Raw genomic sequence first — 26,585 nt, forward strand, 5'->3', positions numbered from 1 at the left:
GGTGGTTTAAAATGTGTGCTAACGTTCTTTACAAGTCGGTGTGGTACAATATCTATCAAGCGTTGTACGTTACCATATTAGGAGACGTTCACTATTGCTAGAATAATACATTATTACTTTGCTGGTCATTCATTCAAGTGCAACCCCATTCTCTGATTTGGGAGTATCGACTTTAGTTTAAATAGACCTGTTCTGAAAATAACTAATTTGTATGATTGACAAGATAATAAGTTATAATAATAATAATATGTCTTCTAACTGTTTAACAAACGGCAGACACGTACCTCGGAGCTGAACAAGAAGAATCAAACTCGTTCCTAGTCTGGAGAATGGAAAAATTATTACCGACACATTGTCTTGCAAATAATGTGTTTGCTACAGAAAGCTGCAGGAATATGGGAGGAACAACTCGGCATATAGGCGTATACAGCAACAGGGGAGGGAAAACTCAGTACATAAGCGTATACAGGAAACGGGAGAAGGCAATTCGGCATATAGGGGTATACAGGAACAAGGGAGGGACAACTCGGCATATAGGCGTATAGAGGAACAGGGGAATAGGCAACTCGGCATATAGCGATATACAGGAACAAGAGAGGGACAACTCAGCATATAAGGGTATACAGGACAAGGGAAAAGGCAACTCGGCATATAGCGACATACAGGAACAGGGAAGAAGGCAACTCGGCATAAAGGCGTATACAGGAACAAGGGAGGGACAACTCAACATATAAGGGTATACAGGAACGGGGGAAGGACAACTCGGCATATAGGCGTATACAGGAACAGGGGAATATGCGACTCGGCATATAGCGATATACAGGGACAACTCGGCATAAAGGGGTATTCAGCAACAGGGGAGGGACAAATCTGCATAAAGGTGTATACAGGAACAATGGAGGGACAACTAGCATATAAGGGTATACAGAAACTGGGGAGGGACAACTCGGCATATAGGCGTATACAGGAACAGGGGAGAAGGCAATTCGGCTTATAGCTATATACAGACACAGGGGAGAAGGCAACTCGGCATAAAGGCGTATACAGGAACAATGGAGGGACAACTCAAGGCGTATACGGGAATAGGGATGGGACAACTCGGCATACAGGCGTATACAGGAACAGGGGAGGGACAACTCGGCATACAGGCGTATACAGCAACAGGGGTAGGACAACTCGGTATACAGGAATAGGGATAGGACAACTCGGCATACAGGTGTATACAGGAATAGGGGAGGGACAACTCGGCACATAAGTGTATACAGACAGGAATGGGTTAGGGGCAGAGGAAGAGGATGACTACGTTCCAACCCCTGGCTAATTTTACTGGGCATTCACTCATAGACTGCTAAATCATAAATCTAAGTACTTAGTATTATCAAGAGTTAGTGCAAGGCAATCAAATGATCTTTCATTTTCATACCTTATATATATATGATATTACATCCAGTTTTCGATTGTGGACATTTCGACAAAAAGACGAAAGTTTGATATGAACGGTCAAAAGTTTGATGAAGCACGTAGTAAATTGGTAAGTACATTGGTATGCATACCAACTAAACACGGCCGCAGACACAACAGATGTCACTCAATATTGCTTGCTTTACACTTGTGTACTGGATATTACACATATTGTTATTTTCAGAAGCAAGTGAAGTCCCATATGGAATTCAGCCAAATATTTTCCCATTGTTCCATTCCAACGATTTTGCTAGTTGGCAAAGATATTTGATAAACAATCATTTTCGTCAATGTTTATATAACATTCCAAGACTTTTGTTGGTAAATAAATATATAAATCAATAAAAAATAAAAAATAAACAGACGGTACAGTAGCTGTGGGAATTTCGTATTTAACTATATATGTTGAATTTACTGTTGAACCGTGAAAACCCTCTCCCTCCAAGTCCCTTAGGAAAAAAACCGTATTTGAAATCAAAACATAATTTAAGAAAATTTATTGAAAATTTCCTTTCCATACGTACAAAGCAATGTATGATCTAGCCAACCTTCAGATTGAATTCAAACGTAACAGCGTATATTTTACCGTAAAACCTTTATATATTTACTCGTCAGTAGTTGGATACTCTTGAATTTAATACAGCATTTATCCAGTGTAGTGAAATTAAGCATTTGTTCTACAAGGTTATACTTCTTAGTTCTGTTTTGTGACGTTTTGCATGTAGAGTAGGCCTACGCCAAATTTCAGTCATGGTGCAATTTTGGTGACTATAAAGCAACGCATTTTTTTTCTTCGTGGTTTTCAGTTTCCATTATTTAAATTGAGTTTTTCTGTCAAAGGCAAGTTAAATGCATTGTGCTGAAATTGCCCCAAAAAGGCACTCTCAAGTGTCAACACAATGTTCTGTATTTATAGCAATTTGTGCACAGTATAATTCGTGACTTCTCTCGCACAGTTTCACCTGCATAATGATATGGATAGACTCCGTCCAGAACTATTGTATGGTTTAGTATAGCTCTATATAAAAACCTTTCCTCGCACTCACGAGAAACATGCTTATAACCGCCATTAATATAGTCACGTGTTACTATCCACCTTCTAGCGATAATTTATCTGTAGCTAACGAGCTTACATCCCATATGCTTGTATCCACAATGCTTAGTTATAGCCACAATGATTATAACCTCCATGTCTCTAGCCACAGTGCTCACCGCCACCATATTCATACATAACCGACATGCCGGTAACCACCATGTTTATAGCCATCATGCTTCCAGCCACCAGGCTTTTCGCCACCACATGTTAACATAACCAACATGCCGGTAACCACCATGTTTCTACACCACATGTGTAGCTACCGTGCGTATTGCCACCATGCAATCAGCCACCATGCTTGTAACCACCATGCGTAAGCCATTAGGCTTAGAGCCACCGTGCTAAGGACATCAAGCTTCCAGCCACCATTACTTTAAAGCACCATGCCTCTAGGTACCATGTGTTTATAGCTACCGTGTTTGAGCCATCAGGCTCATAGCCACCATAGTGGTAGCGACCATGCTTCCAGACACCAAACTTGCAACAAATGTCTCTGCATGGACCATACCTATAACCATTAATTTCTTTGTATCGTCACGTCTATATATGATTCTAAAAACAACGACCATGTTTTGCCTGTTGTAGTGTGCGACAGTTCAGTTAATACTCTACGGGTACTCTGTATAGCCTAGACTGATGGTATACAAACATGCGAGCGAAAAGCTCTAATACTTACTATATAGCAAACTATATTGAAACAGTGTACAAATAGTTTCCCTTTGTCTTTTTATATGTTTTCACAGCTACATTGGTACGCATATACCAAGTAAACACCGCCGTAGACAACAAAGAAGTCACGCAAGGTTGTTGGCTATACTTTAACAATAAAACTGCCCCATTTTTCACAAGTGTTCCACTCCAACGATTCTGGTAGCTTGCAAAGATATTTGAAAATAAAAATAACAAAAATTAAAAAAAGGTGTAGCTGTGATATAGTAGTAAACTATATATGTGGAAGTTGCTGTCGAACCCTGAGTACCCCCCCCCCCCCCCCAATTCCCTTATGGATAGTAAGTAAAACCAAAACGTAACTGTAGAACAATTTATGGAAGTTTTCTTTCCATACGTCATGCATGACCTAGTAGATCGATACAGTCAAATCAAGCGTAACGGCGTTACCTAGAGTTGACAACTCCCTTAAAAAACAACCTTATAATCAGGCAGTTAAAAGTAACAAACCGATCGTTAGGAGGCGTAGATTTGACAAAGCTTTTAGCAAACAAACCCTTTTTCAAATCTCTGCCAATTTAAAATGTTAACGATCATTTCGGAGAGGGAATGGAAGCAGAACATATTAAATCGATTTAGACTTCATTTACGCTTGGTGAACGCTGTAAAAGGTTAATATACTGTTAGATGGATACATGTTCATTGACACGAGGAATATAATATACAACAGAACACATGTGAGACATATGAATGGTCGCTTTAATGGAAAAAAAAGAGAAGCCAATTATGTTATAAGCTCTTCAAGAGGTTGTACGTATGTATCATACTACCAAAGGCGTACAAATAGTGTGTAAGTATATACTGCAAAAGGATGCGTCGCTGGATGCATGTTATTTCGTGACAAGTCTCATCAACGGTGAACAAGAAATCATTTTGCTGATTCATATCATTGAACACCACGTCAAAGTTTATTCAAAATGTTAGGGCGATTAGAGGTTTTGGCCCTTCTTACAATAGGCCTTCATCTATTAAAGGAAACGTCAGCAACTACCCCAGTGTATGATGCCACCAGTACCTACGTGTACGATGATAATGTTACTACGGCCGCTGATCATCTCTCCCCAATCACCCGGAAGATACCCCTATATATTGCGGGCTTTTTCTCGTCGGGTGACAGCTGGGACGGAACTGGAATGATCCCATCGATAGAATTAGCGGTGAACCACGTGAACGCCAACGATGATATACTGAGCGAGTACGAACTGAATGTAACATGGAAAGATTCGAAGGTAAGTCCTGCATGGCTGGGAAGATTGTAAACAAATGACTCACATGAACGGCAACTGGTATTTAGCGCTTTGTCTCGCTAATTTATAAGCATGTCGTTGTGTTAGTATCGCAACAGACTCTTTTAATACCACGAGATTATCCATTTAAGTCACAAATAATATATATTAATATGTATATATATATATAGCCTATATATAGCCTATATATATATATATATATATATATTTGAAAACGTTATACATATTCCAACTCATAACTTTTTCAATTAACGTTTATTACTTAAACTTGATATTATTTCTCTGAATGACAGTGTCAACCCTCTGACAGCATTTGGGCTTTTTACCAACATTTACTCGAAAAACCACAGAAAATGATGTTACTAGGACCGGCCTGCTCTACAGCCACTCAACCTATAGCAGCGACCGCTCATAATGGTAACTTAGTAACGGTGAGTTGGTTTGTTTTCAATTTGCAAAATTTAATTAGGCCGACATGGATTCGCAATAAGCATATTCTATATTTAAAAAAATAATCAGCCTGGGAGATCACCGGCTGTGAAGTTCACGGATGTGCGTGATGTGCCTGACGTTACACGGGAAGGGAACTGGGGAGGGTAACGCGGAGGGTGGGTTGGGGTTGGGCGGGTTAAGTGAATATCACGATTTGTTTGTATGGCGCTTCGATGCATACCTAGTGATGAAATATCTGTGTCGTTTGTACATGAACTTAAGTTATACTTAAGTTCAAGTATGCAATTTGTGGAATTAACTACAATTGGGAACTTTGAGGACCAAAGTACATGTGTAGTATGTGAAAACTTAATTTGATATTGTACGTTATTCCTTCACACTAATGACGTGCGTAAAGACGATGGGGGGGGGGGAGTTGGGATTAGGGGGCGTCAGTATCCAGATACTTAAGTTCGAGTCCAAGACAACCCGTGTCTAAGTTCAAGAATGAATCCGCATAAACCAATAGGTTCAAGTTCTAAAAGCGCTACTCGGTAGCTGAACCAAAATTACTGGAAAAGACTCTGACCCTCCCCCTCCCCCTCCCAGCCCGGCCCAACCCCCACACAATAAAGAATAATCTATTCTATGTGTAATTGATATACAAAAAAAAAATTAACTTATTGTTTCTGGTGGATATTTGGTAGATCAAATTAAAATGTTCTTAGCGTTTTCTATATCTACTCTTGCACTCAACTATGGTACAACAACACTGTGTCAAATCAACGGGGGAAAAACAAAAAACAATAAAAGCTTTACAAGGAGCAAGGAATTCATTGTTAGCAGAACTGTAAATTATTTCTTGACATAATTAATATTATTAAACTAGCAATTTAAACAACCATTTGAGCCCACGTCACTACATTGAACCCAGCACATTTCTGCGTTCAGCAAGTTTGACTTATTTGTTCATTTGTTTAAAACCAATGTATAACCTTATTCAATGTATACATGAACAATTTTCCTGTGAATGCTTCATTATTCACGAAGGTCATGCATCCTACTTACATCACATGAAGTTTTTTTCATCATCATCAAAATGTTAAATCAATCTTCAAAAAAAAAAAAAGAAATATCTGTACTGTTATCGATTTCAAGCAAATTTACAGGGAAGGGTGAGGTTTAGGTGGAAAATCGATGACTCGTACCGTGAAATGTAGTTATTTTGGTCCTAGATGGGGTGAGACGGGGTGATTGAGGCAGGGGTGGGGTGGTAAACGTTGAAGGCCCCTGAATATTTCCTCGATGATATCTAACAGCTTCTATTGATTTGTCTATGGTGTAAGTTGATGAACATGCTTACTAACATCCATGTTCTTTTCAGTACAGATTTCCTATGCAGCTGCGTCCCCACTACTTTCTAACAGAGACAAGTTTCCTTACTTCTTTCGGACTTACGTGTCAGAGAATCTGTTAAATCCATCCAAAATCTGGATATTCTCTCAATTTAACTGGAACAGAATCGCAACAATCTCTGAAGACCATGATTTGTTTACAGTGGTAATTATTATTATGTTTTGTCCCCCGTTCTTCCAGTCGGTTAAGGCACTGTATAGGTGCATGTTTATTACAAGTTGAAAAAGATACAAACGTATTTTAACCCCGGCCCCTCACTTCGATCCCATCAACACACGCGCATACACCGACCTACCTGGTGTGCAATTTGCATATCAATCATACATCTTGTCCCGAGAATAGGTCAAGATTAATGAGAGTAGTAATAAACTATAATATAAAAGTAAATTTTGATATTAACATTTGGTAACATTTCTATAAGGCATCTGTTTGCGTTTCATTGCAAACTTTCTGTTCCGATCTGATTCGCCTTTATATAATCAGATGCCCCTCCCCCCCCCCCAAGCAGTACAAAGTTTGTATTCTCGCTCAGAAAGAATCGTCCATACGAGCAGTTTATGATGTCATTGTCAGACGTTGGTCCTGATGAGGAGGTGTGTGGGGTGGGGGGGATAGGGTTACCTCACAGGGTCCGGGGTCAATAAGAGGGCCCCCGACAAAATATCGAATAACTGCATTGCATAGTCGTATTTCAAATATACCTTTACGGAAAGAAGAAATGGTCACTGGCTCTATGTACGTCTCTGTCAGACCCACCCTCCCCCCCCCCCCCTTCCCCGATTATTATACAGGCTAGTTACATTTCTCATGCAAGTATTTAATGATTTAATGACGTTTTGTTTTTGAAATTAATAATAGAACTTTTATTCCATAACTGTTATGATGCTAATGACGATGATAGTGATTTAAAAGTTAAAACAAAAAACAGTGACGATGGTGAAATTTATTGCATTGACGATGACGACGAAAGCAGCTAGGTTCTGATGATTATTCCACCATTCAGTGGCTAACATTTCGTAAACTTTAGTTTTCGTGATGAAGATTAACGTGACGATGACGAACATGATAATTATTACGAGAAATAGAATAAGATGGCAATAATTAATGATGATAAGAAGATGACAGTGACGACGATGGTCATTCCGATGACGATAACGATAACTACGGTACTTGATTTGCGATTACAGTTAAGATGATCTTGACCACGGTATTGACTGCGATGACCATAACGATGATGGTAACTGCGGTATTGACTGCGATGACCGTAATGATAATGATGACAACGGCACTGACTGCGATGACCGTAACGATCATGATAACTGCGGCATTGACTGCGATGACCGTAACAATCAGGATAACTGCGGCATTGACTGCGATGACCGTAACGATAATGATAACTGCTGTATTGACTGCGATGACCGTAATGACAATGATGACAACGGCATTGACTGCGATGACCGTAACGATAATGATAACTGCTGTATTGACTGCGATGACCGTAATGATAACGATGACAATGGCATTGACTGCGATGACCGTAACGATAATGATAACTGCGGTATTGACTGCGATGACCTTAATGATAATGATAACTACGGTATTGACTGCGATGACCGTAACAATCAGGATAACTGCGGCATTGACTGCGATGACCGTAACGATAATGATAACTGCTGTATTGACTGCGATGACCGTAATGATAATGATGACAACGGCATTGACTGCGATGACCGTAACGATAATGATAACTGCTGTATTGACTGCGATGACCGTAATGATAATGATGACAACGGCATTGACTGCGATGACCGTAACGATAATGATAACTGCTGTATTGACTGCGATGACCGTAATGATAACGATGACAATGGCTTTGACTGCGATGACCGTAACGATAATGATAACTGCGGTATTGACTGCAATGACCTTAATGATAATGATAACTGCGGTATTGACTGCGATGACCGTAACGATAATGATATCTGCGGTATTGACTGAAATAACCGTAACGATAATGATAACTGCGGCATTGACTGCGATGACCGTAACGATAATGATAACTGCGGTATTGACTGCGGGGAACGTAACAATAATGATGAACACTGTTTTGATTGCGATGAAGATGGAGGTAAAGATGGCGATGATGGTGAGTATAATGAAATTAGCAATGACGATGACGTTAACGATTACGGAGATGATGATGTCACCAATGTCCAACCTCCATTTCTCAACAGACTAACAATGACCTTCTGGAACTTCTAAAGAAGCACAATAAAACAGCAGAAGTTTCCGAAAACTTCGTCAAGAAGCCGAGTGAACGTCAAGTGTCGGTCTTAAAGGTTCGCCATTCAAACGACTTAATTTCAATTATCTTCTATCTGTTCCAATTACAACCTTACTTTGGAAATCTTGAATCATATCGATATATAGGGCAGTACATGTGCGTAAACTGGCGCAAATTCAACATAAAGGCAATCCGTGGAGTTGCAAATTTCATCCCAAAATGTTGGTATATGAACGCTATCATGTCATCACTAAAACCTACCAAGTTTGAAGTAAAGGAGCCTTGAATTTTTACAGACCACATGAGCTTTGACATTTTATGTAAATGAACATTTTTTTTCACACAGATACAGGTGTGTTTACTATTCAGACTGAGTACCCCACTATTGTTGTCTCCATTCTTCAAATCCACTCACCCTAACCTTGACAATAACCCCTAACAATAGATCTATTCTGAGAACGTGGTGATTCTTTTCAAATGACGAGGACTTGGAATTCATCACATAACAAGTACACACATGCACAGTATTTTTTTACCCGCATCTCAAATATTAAGTCTATCCCATGTTATCGTGTCACCATATGGTACCCCTCATTAAGTTATACCATCCCACCAAGTTTCAGCTCAGTGCCTCAATGGGTGTGTGGGTGGGCAGCAGTTTTAGTACCATCTTTGCACACAAACACACACACGCACACACACAAAATGGCGATAGAGTAATATCTTATCCCCAGTACACTACGCGTAGGGATGAGATATCTCGCAAACGTCAGTAACTGCATTTTTTTACCAGAATGCTTAAGACGTGTTCATGGCTTTAATCTGTCAACAAATACGGTTACCCTAACCTGGGCTATTCTTTCATTTATTTTGTGCAAATAAAAGTGTTGTTGTTTCATATTATGTATGTTCTAGATCATTTTAAAAGGCATCTTACATCTTTGTTAATACTGTGATCTAAATAATATTTTATATTATTTTGTAATGAAACATTTTGGTATTTATTTGTCCAATTGTTGGAGAGATCATTATGTTTACACGCATCTCTATAGGTCGAACACGTGAAAATGTTTGAGTTACCTATAATATATGTTTAACATGACATCTTCTTAAAAATGTTCCACCTTTCGAGGGTGTTGTGTGTTACAATCAACTTCGACAACACGTCGACAAATGATAAGAATTTACTTGTCAAGTTACACTGATATTAAAATCAAAATTGAGGATAACATCAAATTTTCTAGATTATGTCTTTCATTTGTCTTTGACAACACCTCAAAAACATGACATTTGTTCTTAAAAAAAAGCAAAAAAAATTCAGATTGGCAAAATGTTGTGCAATACCCACACACTATAAGTCTGCATAACATCTGTCCGTCTAGTTACACCATTTAATTCCATCTTCCCTTCGAATGCTTAAATTGTTTTTCCAGGAAATTGTGTTAATACGCTCTTTAAAACCTGCATAATATAAACATGGTTTGCCTTCTTTCTTCTTTCTTTTGTTTTGTTTTGTTTACAAAAAATCTGTTCGGTAAAAAACGAAATGATATTTTCCTCTCGGCCATTTTTAATTTAATATGTACTTTACTATACAACTAACATGTTGGTCACGTTTTGTTTCCTTCTGTTTTCCGATTAATTTTTCAAAATTTCATTATTGGATTATGTATAATATGTTGTTTTCCTTCGTGATACTCCTTAGCATTCAAGACTATGCCAGTGCCAATCTTGTAATCTTGTAAACTAACATAAAAATCATAGATTCTGTATTAATAATTTCCCCCTTCTTTTTCCCCTTCTATATACTTTCAGGAAAAAGACATGAGAATATTCGTAGTTCTGTCGTATGAAGATGCTAGCAGAAAACTGTTTTGCCAGGTAACAAATCTTTATATTAATATATCATCCTTTCAATATTGTATCAATACCACGTGAAACAGGTTCATGATACACTTTGATCTCGTAAAATTAAATAACACAAACTGACATGTACAGACTTTCTATAATCAGCAATTGAAAACGGAAAACGGACGGGGGAAGTAAAGACAAACTTAATGAAGCTAGCACTTAGCCATTTCTTCTGCTTATTTCTTTCTTTATTGATTTATTTTAAATTGTCAGTAATATGAGATGAATAATTCGTGACAGAAATCGATACAAAGGTAGATTGAATGCATCAAAATACAAACTTATCAATGGCATTGTCATGAAGTTTATGTTTATATGTTTTATATCAACCATAAATTGTGACATAGTGATAATCACAGATTAGGGGTCCGGAGAAATATGGATTGAGCCCGGTGATTATCGGATTATTATAATGGCTTTATTTTCATTGCCATAATATACTTAGGTTTATATAAAGAGTGCAACGCCCTAGGGGTCCCGTTGACATGATTTTCCCCGGAGTCTGTTCTGGCTCTCGATTACACATAGCATATAGTCTTATATTCCCTTTTGAGTGATATAATATAATAAGTCCTGTCGTAAATAGACATTAATAACAAAATTCATAAGGAGAATCAACCTTGGAATGGTTTTTGTTGTTGTTTTTCTTCTCTAATGCATGCTGTTCAGGTTTATCACCAACAACTGTATGGTAAAGGATTCGTCTGGGTACTGCCTGGATGGTATAACAATGAATGGTGGCGAAAAGACAAACTGGTCGAAGGATGTACCTTCGATCAACTAGAAACGGCTGTTGTGGAGTCTATGTACATCTCTGTGGAAGCTAGCAACTTCACAACAAGTCCAGATGACGACCTTATTGCGGGAATTGTAAGAAATTGTCATATTTATAACACAATATCAAACAAAACTGATTCTATTCTTTTCTTTTCTCGTTCAAATTAATCGTTCAATTAATCTGCTTTGTAAAATATGAAGATATTTAAATTTGTTCACTAGTGTACAGACATGACGAGAAGGGGGAGGGGACAGATGTCTCTGCTATGGAAGGTTTAAGATGATTTGTCGTCCTGTGGTATGGGTTTAACTGGGAGGTGTCCCCTCCCTTGATAAATGTTTGCTAAGTTTTGAAACCAGTTATTAACTGCTTAGGTTGTACCGCATATATACATGTCATATATATATATATATTTGTTATATATATATATATATATAGATATATATATATATATATGTTATATATATATATATATATATATATACATACATACATACATATATATATATATATTTATATTTATATATATATATATGTATGTATGTATGTATATATATATATATATATATATATATATATGACCTCAGATTGTCCACGAATTTCTGACCTGGCTCTCGCTGCCAAGAATTGTAGAAAAAACAAGCAAATTTTTTACTTTTTAAATTGAGTACATTCATACAGTCATTATATGTTCAGTGATACATGAAGATAACTTATATGAAACACTTTGTCTTTGATGGAGATATGATTATAATTGATTTCATTTTTACCTGCTACTGTGTTTTGTTTGCTTTTCTTGTTTGTTTGCATAGAAAGCAAAAGATTACGAAAGAGAGTTACACTTGGTAAGAACGAAGCTAGAAGAATCTGGTATGAAATTTACATTTTCTGGGCTAGAACCATTTGGCTATGATGCACTCTGGGCTGTTGCTTTGGCCCTGAATAAATCGCAAAATGATCTAGCATTAGAAGGACGTCGGCTTGAGGATTTCACCTACGATGACAACATCACAGGTACTGTCATGTTCGAAGCCATGAAGTCGACAATATTCTCGGGTTTATCGGTAAGTAAAAAAGGGGGATTAGGGGAGGGTTGTTAGGAGAAGTGAGAACAGGGAGAGCGATAAATGGAATGATTCGAATATCCCTCTTCATTTCTTGAAATAAGAGGGCAGGGGGGGGGGGGGGACGGAGCGTCTAGAACATTGCGCCCTCATCCCGGATCCTTCGCTTACAAATCAGCCATGTATCATTTTTAAAAGAAAGTGAATTATAGCTGGCCGTATGTTCTTGCAATATATCCAGCTTGTACATTTACGTCTACTGCTTGTAGCCTTTAATGATGACAGTTACCATGGTAACAATCCATGCTTGTTGTTTTCGGTAGTAATGATAAGGGATATATGTGTAATATGATGCAAATCTGTCTTACCTATGTATCCTTTTTGTTTTTGTCACGTGTTGTTTGCTATTTTTGGGATATACTAAATATGTCCTGTTGTCTCTATAGGGTCAAGTTTCCGTCCCTGGCGAAGACATACTAACTATTTCGTGTTGTTCTCTTTCTCTTTAAGGTCAAGTTTCCGTCCCTGGCGAAGACATACTAAATATGTCCTGTTGTCTTCTCTCTCTTTAGGGTCAAGTTTCCGTCCCTGGCGAAGACATACTAAATATTTCGTATTGTTTTCTTTCTCTTTAGGGTCAAGTTTCCGTCCTGGCGGAGACATACTAAATATTTCGTGTTCTTTTCTTTCTCTTTAAGGTCAAGTTTCAGTCCCTGGCGGAGACATTCTAACTTTTTCGTGATGTCTTCTCTCTCTTTAGGGTCAAGCTTCCGTCCCTGGCGAAGACATACTAACTATTTCGTATTGTCTCCTTTCTCTTTAGGGTCCAGTTTCCTTCGCTGGCGGTGATCGCAAAGGAGATACCAATATTGAACAACTTCAAGGTAAACATTATCACTAATATAATGTATGTATATAAAACTCAACATCTCAAACTCTGCACCCAGCTTCCAGCAAGCCTTCAAGATATAATATAACAGAAGTGTTATCCTTTACGAGGTACACAGCACAACTCCCACTGTCTCCACCCATGCAATGCCCTGACACCTTTTGATTACATATGGCAATATCTGAGCCAATATACGCATATTGTATATCGTATATGCAGTGACGTACGTAGCCTAGGACTGGTGTCACGTGGCAACACAATGAAACGAACCTACGCAACTTAATGTTATATTCAATAGTTCTGTGTTTGTATAAATATTTGATGAATACTAATTACGTTTGTATCTGTTGTATTTCATGGACTAACCTGGTATGTCGATGGTTGCGAGTCCTGTGTAGATACAAAATGAAATATTTACAATATATTAATACAACGTAATAATTAAGGAGAGAAAAAAAAAGTTTTTTTCCCATTTTATCATAAGGGACTTGCAGATCAGACTGGGAGTCATTCCAGTTTTATTGTTACAAATTTGTAAATGAAAGTAAAGACTGGCAGAGCGCTCGGCAAGTTTGCAGAAATCTAGCCGATGACAAGGACGCTTATTTGGTCTCAGTTTTGTCGAAGGAAGAAATTGATTTTATTCGTTCCAGTGTACTTCAAGGCGAATGGTAAGAAGGCTTCACAACACCGATAATAAGAAATATCCAACAAAATTTCATGAATTTTCATGCGTTTCCAAACCTCCTTTTTGAAATTATCGTTTACTATATTTTCTTTGCAAATTTTAACAACAAACATTGTAACGATTCTTTTAACAATTTCAAATTATTAGTAACAAAATTTAAGATTTGACCTGGAATGTTGGCAAAATCATTTGTGTATTAATTGTCTGTGAATAACTCGTATTGTTTTCTGTTGATCACCTTGAGTATATCCCTGTGATTGTAGTTTTTCACTGTATCGGTCACTGCATTAATAAACACAACACCAATACATCAGCTCTCCGTATTCAGGCGCGTATCCAGGATTTTGAAACCCGGGGGGCGCGAATTACTATCTAAGCGGAGCGCCACCATCGGTTGGCGCGCAGCGTACAAGAAAATTTGTTATTTTCATACCCCCCAGATCACCGGAAACGGCACTTCTCGGGCTTGATATGACCAACCAGATGTACACTTTTTGCCTGATAACCAAGTATTTCCTAAAAGTTTTTTTTCCATCCATAACCTTTTTGAAGATTGTCAACCGGGCACACATCATGTTCGACCTGATCGCATATCCTGTGGGTCTTTGCTTCTGTAGGTGATTCTACGTCGCGGCCCTCAATACCCGTCAGCCCCACTTTTCAAGGTTTTAAGCCCCATATTTGTTCAGAATTTGAAACTTCACATTTCTCGTGAATAAACTCACTTCAAAACATACCCATAATGTTGTACAAAATTTCATCTATGGACAACCAATATAGAAAAACTTCCTTCAACCCCTAACAGACCGGTCAAAATTGCACGAGTAGAGGGAAGTGTGATGCAGAATGTTGGTCAGAAATTTTCGAAAATTCAGACACAGTTAATTTATTGGTGTACAAATATTAAAACCAATATAGCGGCTATTGTAAAACTTGGTTGAAGGAAATGAAAAAATAGCAGATATATCCGAAACCGAACACTACACACATAGGCGTAGGAGGCGCGGCGGCAGTGGCGGAGCTAGGGGTATTGGTCAGGAGGGGCGAGAATGGTCTGTAGGGACGCTTTCGACACTATCTAAGCGGAGCGCCACCACTGGTTGGCGCGTAGCGTACAGAAAATTTTTGAGTAAAGATACTCCCTAGATCGCCGGAAATGACCCTTTCCGGGCCTGGCTAATTTGCAGATAAACGAAGAATAAGGTGTCATCGCGAAATTACACCAATAAAATGTGACAAATGTCAATAGGTAGATGAGAGCGCAATAAAAAAGTCAATAATCTAGAATAAGTAAAAAGTGGTAAAGAGCTGAAAAAGGCTCCAGCAGTCCATTTGAGTCCGTCGGGGGGGGGGGGCATCCGCCCCTGACCGTATGGACGCTCCGCCACTGCGCGGCGGGGGTGCAGCCCCTAATTCGCCATTACTAATGTAACAGAGAATTTTGGCATAATTGGACCCCCCTTCTTTTTATACATCTACATGAGACATGTCGTTGTTTACATTAGCATCCCGCGGTATACTGCGCAATTTGAACGGACCGTACGGTACATGATGGCTTGCGATGTAATAACCGATGCTTGCTTATATGATATTGACATGGACACGTTGAACGCGCGAAAATTTTGGGTTATTTTTTCAGGCAAGTCGGACAGTTTTGAGGCTTTTCATCCTGGAACGCCATTTTAATGCTCACTGATATGATGTGATATCTGCTGTTTGCGTTACAAATTCGAACAGGCGCATAGCGAGGAATTTGCCAAGGGAGGGGCGAAGCCTGTAGGCAAACTATCTAAGCGTAGAGCCACCATAGGTTGGCGCGAAGCGTTCAAGAAAATTTTGGCCGAAAATGCCTCCCAGATCGCTGGAAATGGCACTTCCCAGGCCTTGTAAGTTGCATCTAAGCACTTTCTATTTTGAAATTACTTAGCGATATCATTTAAAAAAATGCTGAATGGGGGGGGGGGGGAGGCGGGCGGTCGCCCCCATCCCAAAAATTGTCATGTTCCCCGACGACACGGTCGAGTTCGAGACCAGCCACAGTTGGTTTCATAGCACAATTCTACACACGCGTTATGATAGACCATATATAGTATATATATAGATCATTAGTGAGAGAGGAAAATGGAAACGTCAAAAAATGAAGTTGTCGGTGTAAGGGGTAGGGTGAGTCACACTTTTACGAAATCATTGATCCGTCACTGGCTACCCTTCAGCGCTGTAATGATGTCACTGTTCCTCTTTCTCTTCGCGTTTTTCTTTTACTCCCTCCTTTTCTCCTTTTCTCTCTTTCTTCTTTTCCTTTTCCCTTCCTTCCTCTCCTCCTCCTCTTTTTTCCCCTCTTTTTTCCTTTTTCCTTCCTTTTTTTTCTCTCCTCTTTTTCTTACCCGGGGGGCGCGCGCCCCCAACACCCCCCCCTGGATACGCACCTGGTATTTCTTTTAATAAAAACCAACGTGTGTTCATAGTAATAAAGCCACATACTAATAGGTTTCATTTAATGGCAAAATGGCCACATTTTATCATTTTACTATGTTGTTGTAAAGGTTATCAGTTTGGGGCTCAATTATTCTAGAATGTCAAATAGATGGTCACTCATTTTCGAACCAAAGTTCTCCCACCCTGCCCCAGCAGTTAATTGGCTAATTGGAAATTCCTTAACGATTCACTGGTTCACTTTAGCTGGTTATAACCCCAAATGAAAATAGCTCTGGAAACTTTCAGTAAATTTAGTAGATATTTGAAGCCACCATACTAATGGCATCTAAAGCTGCATTTTGTGTTGGGTTCTAGTTATCGATCTGATAAACAGATCATGTAATATTTTTACACATAATTGGATAACCCCAATAACGAATCTTGTGTTTACAACTATTTGGATGATTAAAGAGTTACAAAGTGTTTTATTCAACACAATTAATGATACACAAAATTGTTCACAACCAATGCCTTGTCATATTATGTCATGACACGTTATGTCTTGTCTGTCAATGTGCACGATCAATGTAATTTACTATCATGTCATGTCAAACCATGCCATACCATGCCATGTCATGTCATGTCATGACATGTCTGTCACTTTATGTCATGACACGTTATGTCATGTCTGTCATTGTGCACGACCAATGTAATTTAATATCATGTCATACCAAACCATGTCATGTCATGCCATACCATGCCATGCCATGTCGTGTCATGTCATGTCGTTTCATCTCATGTCATGACATACCTTGTCATTTTATATCATGACACGTTATGTCTTGTCTGTCATTGTGCACGACCAATGTAATTTAATATCATGTCTTGCAATGCCATGCCATGCCATACCACGCCATGCCATACCATGTTGTGTCATGTCATATCATGTAATATCTTGTCATGTTATGTCATGCCAGGCCGTGCCATGCCATTTCATGTCGTACCTTGCCATGCCATGCCATGCCGTGTCATGCCATGACATGCCATGCCATGCCATGCCATGCCATGTCATGTCATGTCATGTCACGTCAGGTTGTTATGTCGTGCACGTTTTATGTCATGTGATGCCATGCCATATTTTGTTATGTAGTCATAACGCTTTGGTTTCTTCTTGTTTGTAACATTTTGGAAGGTATTCCTACTATGATCACCAGCAATTTCCTCGTGCCATTTTAGTGGACATTATGTTACATATTAATTTCTATAGCACCTTATCGTCCATTTAACTGTCGAGGTTTGGTACCGTACCTCAGGACTATATGGCAAATTCAAATCAAAATATGCCAAGCTTTTATAAAGAGTCTCCTTCTCCAATGCTCTCGCCTTCTTTACAGGGACATTGGACTTACTTATAACAGTTCATACGAACGGATAGTGTGGGTAGACACGAATGAGAAGAACGTCACCGTTGAGCCAAATGATGATAGCGAGATAGATAAACGGGCTACATGTCCCATTTGGAATATTTCTTCGAACAAGTGGAAATCAGTACACTGTAAAAAGAAAATGCCGTTCATATGTAAAATGAGACCAGGTTTGTTGATATCGTCTTTATTATGTCTTTCAGAATATTGTTTCTCCCTTGTCATTTATTTAAAAGGAAAATAAGTGTATGATTTTTAATAAGGAAACGAACCTCTTGTAAGCTAAGATTATGTTGAAGAAATTCAGACCAGAGGTTATTTTATAACATGAAGTGGGCCTATCTAAATTGATAGATTTGGGTCAAATGTGTTTTCTTCTGAAACAGCCTAGTAGTTTAGTATGGTATATGTGTAGCATAAGCAAATGTGCTAAGAATTGAATTCGACGCTCGTGTGAGGAGGAGGAGTAAGGGAAGCTGGGGGGAGGGGGAAGACGAGGTGACGCTATTAATCTGACCTTTACCGAATAATCGAATATAAGTTGATAGGAGTTTTTCGATTTAGACATCAGCCACCTAGTATCTGCAAAAGAACTCGCTCAGTGTCTACCTCCAACTACACCCCACCTTCCCCACCCACCCCTTATTTAACCAACCCCACCCCTGCCCACTTCCATCCAACTCTTGCTTCCCGGTAAATAAAGTTGGCTGTATATGTAGCCCTGATTAAAGTCTCAAACCAAAATTCTTCTTTCATCTTACATAGCTGAAAGCAAATTTATTTACATGTTTGAATCACCTTAGTTACGAGGAATATGAGTACGTCGTCGGTTTTTTCTTTCTATTTTCTTGAAATTCTAGATTTTACAGAAAAACTGATAGTCACCCTCTCACAGAGTGAGGATGGTACATTGCAACCCACTTGGCATAGTGACTTTACCTGGTATGGTAAGTTTTTGCCTATACGCACTCTATTTAGTATAGGCTCGGAGCCAAGAAGAAGATTGACATCTACTACGTCCATGCGATTGTGAATACTACATACAACCGTGTGTTATCCAAGCGTTGAATTGTATGCTTATTGCACGAATTTGTAGGAGACTGCCATAAGAAATATCATAATTAATTATCTTAAATAAATATTTAAGAGTAATTGAAGTTGAAAATACTGGGAGCGAATATTTGATGATAATTGTCTTCAGTTTATCGCGAGAGACAGAGGGAGAGGTGGAGAGAGAGAGATGATATTATGGTAGGGACCTTCACACCTGACATTAATGATTTTGTAATGGTTTTTAATGTTGTCTCTTGCTCGCCATGACAAAAAAAGAAGATTTGTTTCACAAAACAAAAGCGCATGGAAGCGATTTATGATGAAAACCTTACATTACCGGTATTTCCAAGCAAATCCATTGGGTTGTCAAGATTAACTATAGAGTAAACCCATATTCCGCTTAAATATGTGTTTTCTTCAACAATTAAACATTAAGGCGGTTGCAATTTGTATGATTCGACTCTGCACTGAGCTAAAGTAATTGTTATCTCCAGTGTCACAACTTGCAATATATCTTGCGCATTATGCGCACGAGCAAACGCAGACTTTTGCGCATGCGCACATCATTGTCATGATGATATACATGCTGTAAAGGAGACTTGAGGATGAGAGAGTACGATTTCATTAAAATAGGGTTCTGTGTTTCTTGGTGACGTTTATGAAAGAAGTATATTTGAGTTCATAGATCTATACATAACGGGAGAAAAATAGGATCATCCATTTTAATTCTTTTTTCTTTTGGTTATTTATCTACTTACAGATGACGAGATCCCAGCTGATAGAACACCGGCAATGGAGGTGGGGCTTACTCCGCTCGGATTTGCTGTCGTAGGAGGGATAGCGTTTCTTGGCATTTTAATGGCATTGGCATTTCTCTCGTTTAACATCCTTGCTCGGAATCACAGGTAATATCATAGTGTTTAGAAAGTTCACATACTTTCCTTTAGCTACAAAGGGGTTATTCATATATACATAAAATTATTGTTGTATATCATTAATCAGGACTGCTATCAGTCTCTTCATATACCGCTATTAGTTGTTTAAATTATAAGAATCAAACAAAGGATTGATAAGAACCATTAAGAACTGCACTGATGAGCGGAAATCACCATTAATATCTTGAAGAATGACTTTAGGTACAAAAAAAAAAAAAAAAATTGATAGAACATTAAAACACTACTATCAGTCCAGGTTGGATTCTTATAGCCTAACACTTGTCATTTTTGAGAAATGTTCCTTGAAACTACTATAAGTCGTCAACTGAAGTGACTAGACTGTTAAGCCTAATATACAGAGACCATTGGGTCAGTTCATCATCAGATGCAACACTAAACGCAATAGGAAAAACAATACTTTGAAAAGAAATGATATGTTTACAATACATTACAAATTTGTCACAAGCAAATGTGTCGGATAGCATCCCACAGTGCTCTCTTATATACATGAAGTTAAAAGAATATGTTTGGGCTGAGTTATTAGAATTTATAAAACAATAGACTACATGAAAAACGTTGACCTGAGGAACCGACGTCATCATGAGTGAAGTCTGTTAAAGGAGCATTCCAGAATTTAAATATATTTTGAAAGTGAATATCTTGAAAAAACACATAGCTATATAGAAAGAGTCAAATGTTTCTTTTTCTCTTGTTTTTGAACTATGACACATAAAATTCTACTTAAAGTCACCCTTTAAAGGAGTATTCCATACTGAAGTTATTTTACAGCTTAATATCTTGAAACTATCGGAAAAGCTCTAGAAACATTACTAGCACTGTTTGTCGTTCTTTTATTTGGATCGTGACACTTTAAGACTAACATCCTGCCGTAGCTTTACAGAAAGATAGACTATCTAGCTCCTGAATATGTCAACAAGGACATATATTCCCATCATGAAAATCCAATGAAACTTTCAAGCAAAGATTGAAACGAAATCTCACATAGTTTTATCATATTGTTAATCTTTTAAAGAAAATAACAGTTTACCAATTGTGTGTTAACCATTTCAATATAAATTAATAATCATAATATTCATAATAATCATAAGGAGAAGTAGAATAATTTAACATGTGTAGATATATTTAATAGAGATATATATAAATATTATTGACAGTAGTAGTTTATTCATGTATTCAATTTCTCTCCAATCTCTACACGTAACATAGATTCGTTAAGCTTTCTAGTCCTCGATTAAACAACGTTATAATCGTCGGGTGCATCCTCGTCTATCTATCCGTGTGTTCTCTCGGTTTGAATCTTGACTTTCAGAACGGAGAAAACAGGCACTTCAAGCAATTTTGCATGGTAAGAATATATAATGTAAACATAAATTCATAGTTTATTAGGTATCTTAGCCGGAAGAACTATAAAGTGCCATGTCTCTCTGTATTACCTAACACAACTATAACAAAGTTATGCTTCGTAAAACCTGGGTCACAAAATCCTGGTCACAACTATGAATTTTAACTCGCAATATTCGTTTCCCACTAAACTGATAAAGTTCTATCCTCCTTCGACCTACGTCCACATGTGGTAGCTCATGTTTAAGCCATTAGGACAACCTATAGGCCGGTATGTGTAGTTTGACACGTAGTATTGTCGCCTGCTATTTGCATAACGGTATTTAAGACGTTTCAAGCGACCACGTCAGCAACGCCGATTCAAAGCACGATTCGAGCTCCTGATATCGTAGTGCGCATGCAGTAAATTGGCCTGTTTATCTATATATGCTACACGGAAGTGTTGTACGCCGTTGTGACCCTAAGTTAACTGAATTCGTACAGATGATGAACGTGCATTTGTAACACTATATCAAACACAACCAAACAACATCAAAAGGTTTGTAGTCAATTAAGTGTATATTGCTCGGGGAGCAGCCGTAACCTAGGTCACGAAACATTTATAGCCTAGAACAATGGTATACTATTATAATTATATATTGATATATGCACACATGTTTGCAATTCAATATGATTCTTGCTTAAAGTTCCTATTTATATATATATATATATATATATATATAATATGTATAAATATATATATATACAGCTCAGAGTATGGCTTCTTTCTGTTGGCTTCGTCCTTGGCTTTGGAGCGATATTCAGCAAGACTTGGAGGGTTTACAAAGTTGCTAGTCTGAAAGGAGGCATACGACCTGTGGTAAATTACAATGATCTTTTACTTGCCTTAATGATCTCATCCCCACATGTAATGTATAGGGGGATGAGATATTGTACTTCACCCCACATCAGCATGGTTGTTTGATTACATGCGTGAGTGTGTATGTGTGTCAGTGACCATGTTAACTCGTGCCTGCTAGATTGATGACGACAGAGGTCAAACGCCAAAACACCTAAAAATTGATATTTAGCCATTTTCTGCTTGTCAACGTGTAATAAACAAGCATTGAGCCTCACGATATGTAGATAATGATGTGACGAATTTTAAAATAGGACAGATTTAGCGTTGGGTCAAAGGTCAATTGAGGTGAAATTTGGACTAAATTGTGCGAGAAAGTTTGTCCCGTACTCATTACTAGCACTGTTTGCGTTATTTTACTTGGATCGTGACACTTTAAGACTAACATTCTGCCTTAGCTTTACAGAAAGATAGACTACCTATAGCTCCTGAATTTTGTAGATATATAGATAATTGTAAAGAGCGGTTTGTTTCAAATTATGATAAATGTAATTCGAACCTCTTCTATTCTTATATAGCATAACAATGTTGATTCATTAACTAAGCTATTCAAGTTCCTTTTCAAATTATGAAGAAACAAATGTCGAAAATATCTATAAATTTCTTTCCTACCATTCACAATAAGATTGATAACCACGATAACTATTATGGAGTGACGACAACGATAAAAAGGATCGATTATTTCAAATGAAAGAACCATAAGTGATTAATAATTGAATTGTATCTCATTATTTATTCCATATTGTTATAATGCATGTCATTTTTATTCCAGAAAATTAAGGACTCTGCATTATTCACTAAAGTTGGTATTCTATTGGCCCTTGATTTGGTCGTTCTGTCAATATGGCAACTATCTGACCCTCTTCGTCACAAGTTACAAGTACGTGAATTGAATTGTTTTTTGTTATCTGTCCTTTCGTCCTATTCTTGTAATAATGAAAACAAAATGAATGACATGATTATTCCGGTAAAAATACCAAATTGATTTGATGAATATAGAAATAGTCATTTTGGCAAGCTTTTACATCATTTAGCATACTAGCCTAACAGCTTGCTTTCTTTCTTTCAAATATACCTAATTAGCAGCTACAGTAATGAAATATCGAATTGCATACGTATATATATATATAGAGAGAGAGAGAGAGAGAGAGGTGGAGAGAGAAACTGTCGGCTTCATACAGATTGCTGAAATTGATGTCTGTCTCTCTTGTTCGTATTATATTACAGAACATTGATCTGGAACACTACGTTTATATTTGTGACTGTCAGCATGCTGCTTTATGGAGTGGGATTTTATTCGTTTACAAGGGTCTCATACTGGCCTTCGGTGTATTCATTGCTTGGCAAACTAGAAATGTGAGTATAGCATATGGTAGCGACGCCTCTTCCACTAATCATCTCAACGTTGTTGCTCATATGGGTAGTATTTCTGTTTTTACCGACAGGTGACTATACTAGCTCTTAACGATAGCAAAGGTATCGCCCTCTGCGTGTATAACACCACAGTGCTATGTGTTGTTGGTGTTGGCACTGCAGTCATCCTAGCAGACTCACCGACAGTACAAAACGTATTCTTATCACTCATCATGAACTTCTGTGCGACCTTCGCGCTCATCGTCATTTTCGTTCCAAAGGTAACTACTTTCCTGAGATTTCCATCAGTTTTTCCTTCCAGCAGAACTTTGTCAGTTTATGTAACGAATCCATTTCTGCCAACCTGACGCATGATTTTAATTGATTAATTAAGTAAGAAATATCCAAACCCTTGCTCCTGTAGTTATGTTATCGCCGCGGAACCCATTATGTTAATATATGATGCATGGTACGGCCAAAACTGGGACACCCGAGCATAAAAGTATTTACTAGTTTCCGATCTTGAGAATACGTAGCGACACGAAATTGCTTCGTTTCCTTCAAAAAAGAATTTAGATTCGAGTCCCTTGTAATAGACTCTAGTCCCTTGTCATTGACGAGAGTCCCTTGTGGTTGACCCGAGTCCCTTGAGATTGACTCGAGTCGCTCGTCTTGGACAGAATTCCTGGCATAGGTTCAAATGATTCCAAAGCAAGCCAAGTGCTTTTGAGTTCAGACTCGAGTCATGTTACCAGAATATGTGACTCGATTAGACCCGAGTCCTATCCAGTGACTTAAATTTTTTTAAAACTGACTTTCTCACATAAACCCTGCCACTGTGAAAGACACACATTCAATGGAAAACAATGAATACAGCCACTTTTTTCCCCGTAATTTATACCAGCTATGGCTAGCAGTAACAAGACATACAATTATCACTTTGGCAAATGTGTTGCCTAAATATATTAGAATTTGTTTTAACCTTTACCTTAATTTTTAACAACAGCTGAATTTTATGTTGTATTATGTACCTTTACAAAAACAATAAGTGCATCAAATCAGTTCTAATTATTTATTGACTGCGCCGATGTTTCCTCGTTTTGTTTAGATCAAATTTGTTTACCATCATCCTCACGCCGACCGAAACATATCCTCAACATCTTCGGTAAGATGACTCCATTCGAAATGTTTTGACTTTTCCCAACATAATTCATTGTTCTATGTTTTTGTGTGAAGGGGGGAGGGGGTCGGTCGGTAGATGTGTGGGTGTGTGTAGGGGTTTGCATTTATGCGGGTTATGCGTTTTCCTCTTTTGTTTGGGGTAAAAAACAAGGGGATGCATAATTTTATTATGGACTTTAAAAGCTGGAGAGCAACTGCCATTTCTACGGAGTTTACATGGGCTGATGTTAGGAGTAGGGGATGTACAAAATACCCCGCCCCCCCCCGCCTGTGTCCACCTCCCAGATAAGCCAATTTATCTGTGATTTTGGTTTCATCCTAGGTGACGGTACTACCACATATTCCATTATCCATATTTACAAAAAGACAAATAAATTTGATATATCCCGTGTTGTCAGTGTTGGCAATTATCCGTCACCATTTCTCCATTTAATCGAAACAGGTTACTTCGTTATCACAGAGGCCTGTGAGATCCCAAGCCACAGAGCCAGACAACTTGCAGGGCAATGAGACCAGGGAAGGACGACAGCGATCCGGAACTAGAAGAAATATTCAGAAATATCAGTACAAAGAAAGCCCTCGGAGCTCTGACATGAACACCGACGGCTCAGTGGCTACACAAAAGCAAACGGAAGAGGAAGGCTACAGCTCAGAGAAATTCTCAAAGATTGCGAGCACTTTAAAGAACTTGAAAAGACATCAACGTGAACGTTCCTCTACTACAAACCAAGAGTAACCCGGTTTAGTTTAACCCGAAAAACAGATAGTATAAATAGCGAAATAGCTTGAATTATAGGTGGAATGCCATAAAGCTTCAAATTTCAGCTATGAGTTACATTTATGGAGAGGGACTGATCCCCACATCCATTGCAGTCGAATCCATTTGTTCCGGTACTTACAACTTAAAAACGTAAACTCTTGTTTCAGTGTTTTTTAGAGCGAAGTTATATAATGTTGATATATAGTCTAAAAACAAGAATATATATAAAGATAAAAATCATATACCTTTCAATAAAAACGCAAAACATTGAACTGTAAATACAAAAGAGAAACGAATAAAACAAAACAAGATAATGTGAACAGTAAAGAATTCGAAAGCCTCCAAAGACAATTTGCTACTTGCCATTATTAAAAGTTTAGAATGTTCAGTTATAAACAATTTTTGAAGGAGGAATTTGTCCTTTTTAGGTATTTTTAGTTTATGTATGTCCAGCTTCAGTTATTTTGCGCACAAAAATTAAAAGAGAAAAGATTGTTTGAGGTTTGGGATCGTTTTTGAAAGTTACGTACGTAAACTAAGTTTAAAGGTCATTAGTTATTGGCTCCAAATTGATGTTTAATTCATTTTGTATGTTAAATATATTTCCTTAAGAGGCTCTGACCCTCCAAATAATTCCTAGTTGAGTAGAACATAAAATAACTGAAGTGTGGATAACTAACTATAGACGTTCAGTAAAATGCTTTTTGAAAAATGACCATGGTGTGAATTTCGGCATACTTAAGGCCTTACTCATGATGACCTTTATCTTTATCAAAATATGCCTTTGTATCACCGCCTTTGTATCGCGTCTTTTCTTTTTGATTAAAATAAATTATGTAAAGTATGAGAGCAGGCGCATAGACGTCCACAGGATTTCCAATATGTATGGTATGGAGACCAGATTCCCATTGTCGCCCTACTGATGTTGGCAAGGGTCATGAACCTTAATGTAGGAGGGATATTACAGCTTTATGAAAGAGGGGTGTGACTGTGGGGTAGCTAAATGGGACTGCCATGTAAGAGGGTATGATGAAATATGTGTATTCTGAGTCATATTTCAACTGTAAATTATATATATATTTTTTCAACTCACTACGATTCAATTACATATATATATAAATGATTTTCGAGTTAGTTAGCATCATGTTTGAACTCTAGAGTAAGGCAAAATATGTCACCCAAAACAGAACTAGTATTGTTCGATACAG

At 37.9% G+C, this 26,585-nt stretch overlaps 1 protein-coding gene across 1 annotated transcript; it reads left to right on the forward strand.

The window, feature by feature from the left end:
* The first annotated feature begins 3,697 nt into the window (after positions 1 to 3,697).
* LOC139971523 (gamma-aminobutyric acid type B receptor subunit 2-like) lies at positions 3,698 to 26,498 on the forward strand. Its single transcript, XM_071978080.1, has 19 exons — positions 3,698 to 4,515; positions 4,827 to 4,964; positions 6,355 to 6,525; positions 8,616 to 8,720; positions 10,481 to 10,546; positions 11,246 to 11,446; positions 12,167 to 12,418; positions 13,242 to 13,302; positions 13,792 to 13,978; positions 17,805 to 18,004; positions 18,695 to 18,781; positions 19,648 to 19,792; positions 21,050 to 21,188; positions 21,933 to 22,043; positions 22,855 to 22,962; positions 23,310 to 23,438; positions 23,528 to 23,716; positions 24,544 to 24,600; positions 25,060 to 26,498. The coding sequence occupies exons 1-19, from the start codon at positions 4,204 to 4,206 to the stop codon at positions 25,351 to 25,353; spliced, it is 2,952 nt and encodes a 983-aa protein (XP_071834181.1). The 5' UTR covers positions 3,698 to 4,203; the 3' UTR covers positions 25,354 to 26,498.
* The last annotated feature ends 87 nt before the right edge of the window (positions 26,499 to 26,585 follow it).

Source organism: Apostichopus japonicus, chromosome 8, assembly GCF_037975245.1.
Source record: "Apostichopus japonicus isolate 1M-3 chromosome 8, ASM3797524v1, whole genome shotgun sequence".
Classification (NCBI taxonomy): domain Eukaryota; kingdom Metazoa; phylum Echinodermata; class Holothuroidea; order Aspidochirotida; family Stichopodidae; genus Apostichopus; species Apostichopus japonicus.